The 11,654-nt window shown below is 54.5% G+C and overlaps 1 protein-coding gene across 2 annotated transcripts in view; it reads right to left on the reverse strand.

The window, feature by feature from the left end:
• Window positions 1–11,442, reverse strand: part of ATL1 (atlastin GTPase 1) — a 23,675-nt gene extending 12,233 nt beyond the window's left edge. For both annotated transcript variants that reach the window (XM_072337357.1, XM_072337356.1), the window contains exons 1-5: window positions 11,294–11,442; window positions 1,768–2,015; window positions 1,280–1,414; window positions 548–652; window positions 190–240 (exon numbers count right to left, since the gene is read on the reverse strand). In XM_072337357.1, coding sequence (XP_072193458.1) covers window positions 190–240; window positions 548–652; window positions 1,280–1,414; window positions 1,768–2,015; window positions 11,294–11,327 — 573 coding nt within the window. In that variant the 5' untranslated portion in view covers window positions 11,328–11,442. The remainder of the gene's footprint in view (window positions 1–189; window positions 241–547; window positions 653–1,279; window positions 1,415–1,767; window positions 2,016–11,293) is intronic.
• Between the last annotated feature and the right edge of the window lie 212 nt (window positions 11,443–11,654).

The following is an 11,654-nucleotide window of genomic DNA, read 5'->3' on the forward strand; positions in this document are numbered from 1 at the left end:
AAGCAAGACACATTTCAACACAAGTGACTGTTCCTCCATGCCCATGAACCAAAATGAGAGCAGGAAAACCCTGAGACCCTTTTGTAACTCCAAAGGCAAACGTGCCTTTCCAAAGCAAAGCATCTTACAAGTGCAGAGCGTAATCCAGGGACCCCAGTGACAAAGAGCAGCAGAGACGAGGGATCTTACCTGCAGGTGCTGCAGATCATCCTCCTGCACGTTCTGAGACAAGTTATAAACCTATAAGTAAACACAGGAACTTCAGAGCGAGGTTTCTCCAGCAGCACTGAGACAAAGGCATACGAACTTCACCAGACCAACATCCTTTCCCCTCTGCCAGCTGGGAGTAAAGGAGTGCATCTGCTGCTGGCTTTGCTCTTAGGGTGAGATGAGATGAGACTCTTCTTCTCACAACCGAACCCTGCACTCAGTGCAGCCAGCACGCTGGCCTTTGTCTCTCCCCCAGCTGCATTAGGCCGGTGCCGAGCTGCTGGTTCTCAGCCACCACCTTTTAGCAACTGTTTGCTGGAGACATCTCCCTTCTTACCTGTATTGAGCTGATCATTGTGCTCAGAGCAAACACGGTGGCTGAGTCCCGCAGGGTGGACTGACTGTCGAAGGTCCCCTGTGTGTCCATCAGCAGCACCGCAACCTGAGAAGCAGAAAGCTCCCGGTCAGCATGAATGCACCCGTTCAGCATCTGCACCCAAGCAAAATCACTCTCAAATGCCAACAGGACAAGTGGCTGAACGTCAGCTGTGTGTGGAGAATGTCAGTGCTCCCTCCTCAGAGTCAGGGGAAGATAAAGGAAAAGAGCATCTCCAGTCACTCTTGACAGCAAGAAATGAACGCTGCGTAGCAGAGGAGGGAACTGCTTTGTTCTTCTGACACTTGCTGTCAGTGCGGATGGGTCTTTTCCTGAGCCTGCACAAGCTTCACGTCACAGAAGCCAAATACAGCAACGTATCTCAGCTTCACTGAGGAGCTGACAACTATTCCTGCCTAAAAGCTGAACTGGCAGGATTCCCCAGCTCTCACTGTACGTGACCTCCCTGAACGAAGACATTCCATGTCGCAGCTACTGCTCTAGGAAGGGGGAATAGTTTACAAGGGCCTCAAATGGCAGATCCCTGGGAACAGCAGAGAAATGATGGGGGATACGTATCAAAAACCATTGCACAACCATTCCAATCACCTCCAACAAGGCAGAAGCTGGAGCAGCAAGATGAGCTGATGAGTAACACGTAGATAGAGAGCCACACAGCACAGAAGCAAATACCTTTTTACCATCAGGCTTGTCCACCAGGAAAACCTCACTCCATATCTGGATGCCGGTCGTCTCCCGCTCAGATCCTCCCCTCCAGGAGAAACCAGTCAGCGGCTCGTTGTAATCTCCAACCCAGTCCACTGCTTCCTGCAGATGGGAACAGAAGAAATGCTGAGTTTCCCATCTCACTGTGGTTTTGCACCTCTCTTCTGTGCTGCCTCTACCCCAGCACTGCAGACAAGCAGCCCCCACAAGAGAGGTTTCCTACAGCATTGCACATGTGAACATTTCTGCTCCAGAGTCAAAGAAGGTAGCGTCCCACCGAGATCCAGTGCTGCACGGGGCTGTGGAAACATCTCTACTTTAGTTTGCGAGGCTCCATGTTAAAGAGAGGCTGGAGCATCTCTAGAACACCAAACCAGGGTCCGTCCCTGATCAGCCCCGGGCACACAGGAGCACTGAGCAGCAGTGGGAAGAGCCAGGTGCAGCTGCAGCCCTACCTTGTTGTACATGTACCGCAGCATGAAGTCCATCAGGAAGGACTTTCCTTTTCTAAAAGCTCCAGCAACTGACACAGCCACCACCTCCTTGTCTCTGACAGCCTCTGAGAGGAGGATGCGGTTGAGTGCGGCTTCGTCCAGCTCAAAAGAATGGTCATCCTTGACAATGAGGACTTGCACCGGTCCTGCCTTCCTCACGGACTCCTCCTCCTCTGAGCTCCACTCGTAAGCCTTGTCTGCAAAGCTACCTGTGGAAACCAATGACACGAGAACTGGTTGGTTCCTTCTGAGAGCACAGGATGAAGGAAAGCAGGACTGGACAGGGCTGTAACAGGTCAGCCGGCCAAAATATCCACCCCAAAACAGCATGACTTAGAGCAGATGTCTTTGCAGCACTCCTCGGACAGCTGCTTTGGGGCAATCTGTCAGCATGCCTGCCCGGCCCTCCTGGACAAAATGCTCCTGCAAGAGTTGACATGGAGAACAGATTACTCACTTCCCTTCAGAAACACCTTCCTACATGCACTAAGGTTGTCCTAACATCTCCATTAGCCTCAGCTGAGGCCACAACATCTCCCTTAGCAACTTATACGGTGCTGTGTTCTTGACTGAGGGTGAGAATCACGTTGATAACGCACAGAAGGGAGATGTAGGTTGGGTACCAGGAGGAAATTCTTTACTCAGAGGACAGTGTGGTCCTAGCACTGCCCAGAGCTGTGGTGCCCCATCCCTGGAGGTGCCCAAGGTTGTAGATGGGCTGTGGGCAGCCTGAGCTGGGGGGCACCCAGCCCACGGCAGGGGTGGTGCTGGGGAGGCGTTCAGGTTCCTTCCAACACAACCATGCTGTAATTCTGTGATGTCACTGCAGTTTCTGTGGCAACAGCACAGCCCAGAGTCCTGCCCAACCTGCAGTCTGCACTAAGGCTCTGACTGTTAATTCTGCAGTCCTCCCACTCGGCAGCTTGCTGAGAGCCTTCAGACCGGACACACAGACACTCAGACACACAGCACCCATTCACTGCCATAGTAACAGCAGGAACCACAGCTCCTGCCAGTGTCCTTTCATGGTCTCCCAGCTGCTCAGCACAGGAGAGGAACAGCAAAGGTGATGCCCTGCGCCAATCAGCTCACCCCAGGCCCTGTGAAACCTGCTCAGCAGTGGGGAAGGAGCATGCAGTGGAAAGTCCCCCATGTTTCCCCCTGCTATCAGCCCGTCCCAGCTGTTGCAAAGCACAGGGACAACGCACAGACATGCTAGAAGGCAAACTATAAATACCACGAGGAATGGGGTTCGCCCATTCTGGGCCTCGTATAAAGATGCCTGCAGCATAAACTTCTTGTTTTAAATAACAACGGCGCTTTTGTACAAGTTTCTGATTTCCTGTGATCCCACTATGGAATATCAGGATCATTAAGGCTTGTTGCTAGGGGATTTCTGGTGGTTGTGGGCCATATACTGCAAGCTTTCTCCGCTCACAGTTGAAAGACAAAGATCTTTTCTTCCCAAAGCTTGGAGTTGCCTTAGCAAAACAAAAGTCCCAAACATGCTGGAAAGCAGCATTTTGCAGCGGGCTGCAGCAGCTCTGAACGTCCTTCCAGCATCAGCCCCTGGGTCACATCGCTGCCCTGCGGCCTCCAAGGAAAACCCTCCCTGTTCCCAAAGCCCGGAGCAGGCACACATCACTGAGACAAACAGAAAGGGAAGAGCCCACAATGCTCTGCTTGCTGTGTGCACTCAGTACCTCCTCCAGCTTTAGGTCCTCCCCAGCACACAAGTGCAGACAGTTGCCAAACCCGGTGGTCTTCTTAGGGACTGCCATGCACTGAGTGCCATGTAGAGCCTGCCATTGGAAATTCCTCTCTCCTGCTGTTTCCCAATGCTGAGCTAAACGAGCCCCTTGTTTTTTTTCCCCTTCTGCAGCTGCACAGAAAGGACAGCAGAGATCCTTGTGTGCTGTGACTCATGGTGGAGGCAGGAAAACATTTGTAAGTGGAATTCAATCTAAACATTGCTGGCTGTATCCGTAGCAAGGCCACCCGGTGTGCAGGTGACGGAGCTGTGCCACCCCTGGGCCTCCCCCACAGAGCACACAGACAGAGGGACGGCCATCCCATAGTGGGACACTGCAGGTGGGCACAAAGGATATCCCAGCTCAGCCCCAGCCTTGCTGTGGATCCGAACACCCCAACTCCTGTTTAAGGACCATCCTGCCCTGCCAGCACGAGGGATGCTTGGTACCCAGCTCCATGATGCTGGTGCCTGGAAAAGGTCTCCAGGTCTTCCTGTTGCTCTCATTCAACTGCCAGGAAGAGCAGAGATCCTCCCACCTCATGGGAAATTCCACTAACGAATTCCTGCCGTCCCCACGAGTCTCACGTGAGAATCAGGCCCATTTGACAGTACCAGGAGCAGCTGGGAACTGCAGCAGTTCCTCAAAGGTACCTCAACCTGCAGCAGAACGGGGTGCACAAGGGATCCAGTGCGCAGTTACCCCTGCTCCATCACCAACAGCAACCAGCACAAGCAGGAGGTGGTGCAGTTCCTTCAGTGGCAATGCTTTGCTTTCATTTTACCGAGTGTTGATGGATCCGGGGAGGTTCTCTGCACACAGACAGCAGTCGGAGTGGCCACGCTCTGCTGGAGGACATCCTTGGTCCATCAGCGGGCAGCCAGGCTGTTTGCTCATCACACAGAGCACGATGAGCGGGATGTGCTGCTTTCCCAGTTCCTTGGGGATATCAGGAGGAAAGACATTATGGTAAGCACGTCCCTGAGCTAATTCCAGCCCCGTTATCTCCTCTGCTTTCATGTAGCCGCCTGCAAACAGAACTCCATCCTTCCTATTTATTTCCATGTGATGAAACTCCCGTGTTCTGGTTATTGGATTATCTGCCAGAGATGTTTTGATAAGCTGGCTGCGCATTAGTGGAAATCAATTGTTTTAATTGCTCTTTCTGGCATAAATTAGCTATCTGCTCTGAAGGAAGGTGTACCTGGCAATGGCAAAACATCGTCTGGCCAAAAGGGGAGGGAAGGGGGTCTCTGCTCTCCCAAACACACTCTTGCTTTCACTCATTTTCGGACTCTCCTCCTCCTCTCTCAGTGCCATGCGGTTACGTCAGTCCTCCAGCTGCTCATTCAGCCATTGCCAGGATACAGCTCCTTTTGCCCATCTCATAACAGCTCATTTCCACCGCTCTGAAGCAAGGTAGAATCCAAGCCTCTTTTCCATACAGTGATTTAAAAGAGAATGAAGGAGATGGGGATTCACATTCGTTCCTATTGCGCTGTCAGACAGCAGTGAGGAAATGGCCCTGCTCCTGCAGGCAGCCCCAATACAACCTGAGAGTCCACGGGAAGAAATGAGCTTTCTTCAATCACAAATCAAATCAAATTTAGTGAACAAGGACAGCATATATGAGGGCAGACAGCTGATGTCTGTATAACTGAGCCCGTACAGAAGAATACACTGGATAACTTACATCACTGATCACGCAGCATACTTTGATGAGTACTTCATGCTCCTCCTTAGCTACGGACCAACAAGTCACATGCTGAGACCAGAGACCAACTAATGCAGTCATCTTTTTCCTTCAGTGACTTTGCACAACAAATACATTTCATTCTGCAGACTAACCCAGGCCTGTGCAAACAAGGGCTGCAGAGCACACCCTGAGATGGACCATTCCCAGCCCTGCTCAGGGGAGCCTCACCTGCCAAAGCACTGCAGGAGGAGTGGGGCTGCAGCCTGGGCCGCTGCTCCAGCACACTGATTTACCACGGAGCTGCTGCTCCAAATGCCTTCACTGCATGGAACAACAGAATGTCCAAGGAGAGAGAACAGAAGTGTAATGGTTTAACTTCTTTAACCTTAATTTTTGTGTGGTACCGTCTGGAGCCACGAGTTGGGCTCGATGATCCTTATGGGTCCCTTCCAGCTCAGGATATTCTGTGATCCTATGATTATTAACTGGTGCTTTCTCTGGGATGAACCATGTCTGTATTGATGGGATTTGGTTGCTTATCAGCAGCCCTCCGGGGATTCATTCAGTCAGCAGCGATAGCTCTGTGGATCCTTTCGAAGGCTGTTTTTGCCCCAGCTGTTTGCATTACAAACGTATCACAGTGCTGCTACCCGTACCACGAGCCAAACACAGCAGATCATGCTCAGCCCGGATCCCTCGGTGCATTCTCCAGAGGGTTCCGGCTGCCAGAAAGCTTATCTGCCCTGTGCAAACAGCTTGGGCAGAGAAAGCCATCTATCTCCAGGCCACGGCATCCCTGGCACTTACCCCTTCCAGCTCCCATGCCACGAGTCCTGCTGGTTCCACTCATGCACCACGCAACCACCAGCTAAGGGTCAGAGGAGGCTGGAAAAGACAGCAGCCATTCTGAGTGGGGACCACAGATCCCCTCCTCTGTGAGAGAGGCTTGCACACAGCTCAGCATCTCAGCATGCTGACAAAGGAAAACAAGAGATAAAGCACTGAAAGCATACGCTGGAGAGCTAAGGTGGAGGGAGTGTTGCAGAGCAACAACCTGTATCAGTCCTGCACAGAGGCTCAGCTGGAGAGCTCTCCTTCCCAAGTGCAGAGGGGCACAGCTGCATCCCAAAGCACTGAAGGCAGCTGTGAGTTAGCAAATTCCCCAGGTGTGGAGCTGCCAGGTGTCTGTCTAGACAGTGCTGCTCCAGGGAGACGGCATCTTCCGGAGGGCAAAGCAGGGCTGCCAGGCTGGGCAGAGCCCTCTTCCATCCATCCACCAGCATTAAGCAAAGAACTGACCCTGCATCTTCTTCCCACCAGCCCTAAGGCATCCCGCTGGCATCAGGGCAGCATGGCCAGCTCAGCTCCTTCCAATGGCAGATCAGGGAGATGAGTGACGACTCTGACAACACTCCCAGCTGGAAGGCTGCTAGTAGAAACAAGAGTTAGCAGCATTCCCCAGGGGTCAGAACTGGGTCCGGTCTCTTTTGACATCTTAACCTGGATGAAGGGATGGATGGAGTGCACCTTCAGCACGTTTGCTGATGAAACGAAGCCAGGAGGAGCAGCTGACACACCAAAAGGCTGTGCTGCCATTCCCTGACAGCTGGGTGGAGAGCAACCTGATGAAATTCAACAAAGGCAAATGTAGGGTCCTGCACCTGGGGAGGGATAACCACATCCATCAGCACAGGCTGGGGCTGAGCTGCCAGGAAGGAGCTCTGTAGAGGAGGATCTGCGTGTCCTGGATGATCAGCAGTTGAACAGTGGTTGCCCAATGGTTGCCCAATGGTTGCCCAATGGTTGACCAACAGTTGACCATAAGCCAGCATTATGTTGTGGTGGCCAAGAAGGCCAATGGTATCCTGGGATGCATTGCACAGAGAGTGGCCAGCAGGTCAAGAGAGGTTCTTCTTCCCAAGTGCTCTGCACATCTGGAACACTGCACCCAGTGCTGGGATCCCCAGTTCCAGGCAGACAGAACTGCTGGAGAAAGCCCAGCAGAGGGCCACAGAGATGATCAGGGCCTGAAGCATCTCCCTTATGAGGAAAGGCTGAGAGCCCTAGGGTTGTTCACCCAGAGAAGAGCAGGCTGAGAGGGGATTTTATCAATCAATATAAATACCTAAGGGTAGATGTGATGCAAATAGGGAAAGGCTCTTTTCAGTGGTGCCCAGTGACAGGACGAGGGGCAATGGGCACCAACTGGAACACAAGTAGTTCCATATGAACACAAGGAAAAAGAGACAAGGGCACACCAACTTCTTTGTGAAGAAGGCAGATCACAGAGATTCCCTTCTAGAAGTTTTCCAGGAAGCGTGAGGCCACGTTAGATAGTTCCGTGCTTATGCCCATGTCAAGACTGGGCGATTCAAAGCTCAAGTGGGCGATGCTCAGAGGGAACTTGAATCCCATTCCCTGGTGGCAAACAAGAACACTTCTCCAGGACCCAATGAGCTGGAGTGTCCCCAGTCCGAGGGTGTTTTGGAGGTGATCCACTGGCACACCGTGCCTTGTAGAGCCTGTCAATATGGCCCTGCCTCACCACACAGCTGGAGGTGGCTGCAGTCAGTGGTGCAGGGGGGTTAACACAATTCCTGGCGCCTATGAATACAGAATCATAGGATCATTAAGGTTGGAAAAGAACTCTTCTAGCCTCTCATCAGGGTTAACCATCACCCATCACCACCATGCCCACTAACCATGTTCCTACATACCACATCTACATCCTTCTTGAACATGTGTTCGAGGCTCAGGACATCTTTGTTCCTCCCCATGAGGGGCAAGGTTAGACTTGCTCTGCTGATCTCTGAATGACTCACAGCCTGCTGTTCAAATACCTGGTGCAATGCTACCTCTCCAAGCCCTGGGCACACAAAGACCAAACGCTGTTTAGGGATTTAGGTCTCTATTGCACCGTTGGCTCAGCTCGCTCACAAGCCCCAACACCTCACCTTCCCTTCTCATTTACAGGCTAGCAGTTTGGTTGTGAAACTCCTCATCCCTAGTTGCATTTGTGTCCTAACCCTAACCCTAACCCTAGCCCTGACCCTAACCCTAACCCTAACCCTAACCCTAACCTTAACCCTAACCCTAACCCTAACCCTAACCCTAACCCACTGGCCTGAAAAGCCTCAGCTTTCATTCTTCTGGAGGTTCCTGTCATCCAGAGTCACAAACAGAACAACAAACAAAGGCTGTTAGCAATAGTACTTAAATACATGTACATATAAAATGTACATACAAAAATCACCCATTTTTTTTCTGTCGAACCCATTTCTGTGCATGCAGAAAGAGTGGCAATGAAAACCTCAGTCTGGTCTGTTTTGGAAGAGAATCTTTCCTCCAGAATCTGCTGTTCAGCCCCTTCTAACAGCCCTCATTAAGTCCGGGTTGAAAAGCCTGACCATGAACCTCTGTAATCCTCTTTATGGTTTTGAAACCGAACTCTTGGCGAGCCGATCATTTGGATTACAACACGTGCCATGATGGGAGGTGAGAGGTTTCACATATTTCACACTCATCCGAGCTGTTTAAAGGAGTGACTGTGGGCAGAGATCTCCAACGGCTTTGCCACAACAGGGGGAGCAGGTGAAAAGCACAAGGGATTTCAGAAGGGAACATCACTGCCACGCACTGCAGACCTCCATAGTACTGCACCCACTGGGGTTCAGGCCAGGTAAAAGCAGGATCCCTTTCTCTGGTGAGAGCACGGTGTGATTTCTCAGGCAGAGGGGTTGGAAACAGATGATCTCTAAGACGGAATCCCACCCAAGCCATTCTAGGATTCCTTTCCATGGTTCTATGATCTCCCCATACCCAGCTCTCCCAGCCATCCACCCCACAGCTAGCAGCAGCTGTAAACTCTCTGCACCACTTAGCACGTTTGTAAGAGAGCCTCCAATGATGCACAGCCTTATGCTGACCTCCTGCCCGGGGCTAAGCCCTGTGCTAGATGCACAACATGCCCCAGCACGACCAGGCAGGGAGGTACTGCATGCTGCAGGAACACAGCCCTGACAGCTGACTGGAGGCAACTCCTTCTGGGTGCCGTGCAATTGCTCACCTGGGATCATTGCACTCTGGGATCATTAAAAAAGCAAACTGTTTTTATGAAACAAAGGTGGAGGATTGCATTGGGAAGCTCTCAGGCCTGCCTAACAACCAGGAACTAGGACAAAGCTCCAAAATAGCGTCGTATTTTTACTGACTGAACTTGACTGAACTGACTGCTGGGTGGCTGGAGATTGAGACGCCTTCGGAGAATCATAGAATCACAGCACGGCCTGGGTTGCAAAGGCCCACAGTGCTCATCCATTCCAACCCCTTGCTGTGTGCAGGGTCACCAACCAGCAGCCCAGGCTGCCCAGAGCCACATCCAGCCTGGCCTTGAATGCCTGCAGGGATGGGGCATCCACAGCCTCCTGTCGGACTCATTGCAATGCTAAGCAGGCTGGCACAGTGCTGGGAGATCCCCCTGGGGATAGCCTGCATTTGGTCTGTGGATGGATGGAAGGCGGTCGGTCCATGTGAGGTTCCAGATTCTTGAAGAGCTGACCCAGAAGCAAACCAGCGATAGACCACGTTTCCCTCCAGCATGGCTTAGCAGCACGCTCACACCAGGCACGTGCCTAATTGCATTGCTACACCAAGCCTATACCTCCTGGGATGGTGTTTTTTTCCCCCATTTAAGTCTGTTTTGACATCATGTGCTTTTTTTTCTCACACCATCAAGACGCGAAGCGAAAGTGCAAGCGTCAGTACGTGCGTGCAATGCTCAACCCGCATCCGAACGGCACCAACGCTCGTGTGAGACGGAGCTGAGAATGTCACAGTGTCGGCTGTGAGCTGTCAGCCCTGCTCACACGAGGGCTGAGCTCCTTCCTGCACCGTCAGGGTTACATGCAGCCCTCATGAGGCGCTCACTGCTTATTTCCTCCTGCAAAAAGAACGGCTTCAATCACAGCCTCCGTTATCTGCCTGCTTCTGCAAACATGTCCCCGAGCCCGTAATCATTACCATGGGAAATACTCATCTATCCAAATTAGAACCTCATTTGTGTATCTAAACATCAGAGCTCCGCTCACCTGCAGACGGGTGCCGTGAGCTGTGATGCCTTGCTATGGGGATGGGAACACGAGAATGACACATCACGCTTTCTGCAGCCTCACATAGTGGCAATAAGCCGTCTGAGCTGGATTTCCACTGGGTGAGGAAGGCGGTAAGCAGGGCAGGTGAAGGCCAGGCTGTGTGCGGGGGACAGCCCACCTGTGGGACCCCCGGGGCCGCAGGGGGACACGGGTTTCCCCTCCTGCCCGCAGGAAGGCGGCTGGGAGACGGGAAGGCCTGCAGGAAGGAGGCTGGGGACTTCCTCCTCCTCCTCCTCTTCCTCCTCCTCTCTGGCAATGCTAAAAGCTCCCGGGGCTCCGGCGGAGCGGTGTGGAAACGGCCCGTCTCGGCAGGGCTGCGGCACACCGACAGGCCCTTAGGAACGTGCAGAGCCCTGGGCACGGCGCGGGCGGGGCTGCGGGGGCTCCGAAGGGCCGGACCCGCCGGGGCTGGGGGCGCTGCAAGGCGGAGAGCCACGCAGGCCGGGACCCGGCTGAGGGCGGCGGCCGCCCGGGACAGCTCCGCAGCGCGGGGACCCCTCCCAGCATCCGACGTACGGACGCAGGCTGACACACAGACACACAGAGACAAACACACACACACATACATACACACACACACTGACACACAGTGACACACACAGCGCAGAGGCAGCGGGGACGCGCAGGGCCCGACCACCGCCCCGCTCCGGCCGCAGCCCCCTTGGCCTGCCCTCCCCCCGCCCGGCCCCAGGCCCCGGTCCCGCCGGGCAGCACCGCCCGCCCCGCCCCGCCCCGGCGGCCGAGCGAGGCCCGGGAGGAGCCGGGCGCGCCCCCCGCCCCGCGGCATTGTTCGGCACAGCGGCGGGCCGTGCCCCCGTCCTTCTCCTCGTCCTCCTCCTCCCCCCGGCCTCCTCCCGGCCGCGCTGCCCCCCGCTCTGCCCGCCGCTCACCCCAGCTGCTCCTCTCCCTGCGGTTCCGGGCCATGGCGCGGGGCGGCTCCGGGAGGTTCCGTGCGGGCTCCGAGCCGCGCTGCGTCTGGCGCGGCTGCCGCGGTGGAGCGGGGCGGGCGGGGGCGCCGGCAGCATCCCCGCCCGCTACGGCGTAGCGCGGCCCGGCCCGGCCCCGCGGGGAGCGCCGGCGGCGGGGGACGGCTCGTGCCGCACGCCTGTCCGCTCTGCCTGAGGGCTGCCGGGGCGCAGAAAGGGGCGGCTCGAGGGTCGCGCGGTGGTCGGCTCGGAAGGGAGCCCGCTACCACAGCCCCGCCGGGGGATGGGTGACCCCCGACTCGGGCTGCCCGCAGCCCATCTGCGG

The sequence above is a fragment of the Excalfactoria chinensis genome, chromosome 5 (assembly GCF_039878825.1).
Source record: "Excalfactoria chinensis isolate bCotChi1 chromosome 5, bCotChi1.hap2, whole genome shotgun sequence".
NCBI classification, from domain to species: Eukaryota; Metazoa; Chordata; class Aves; order Galliformes; family Phasianidae; genus Excalfactoria; species Excalfactoria chinensis.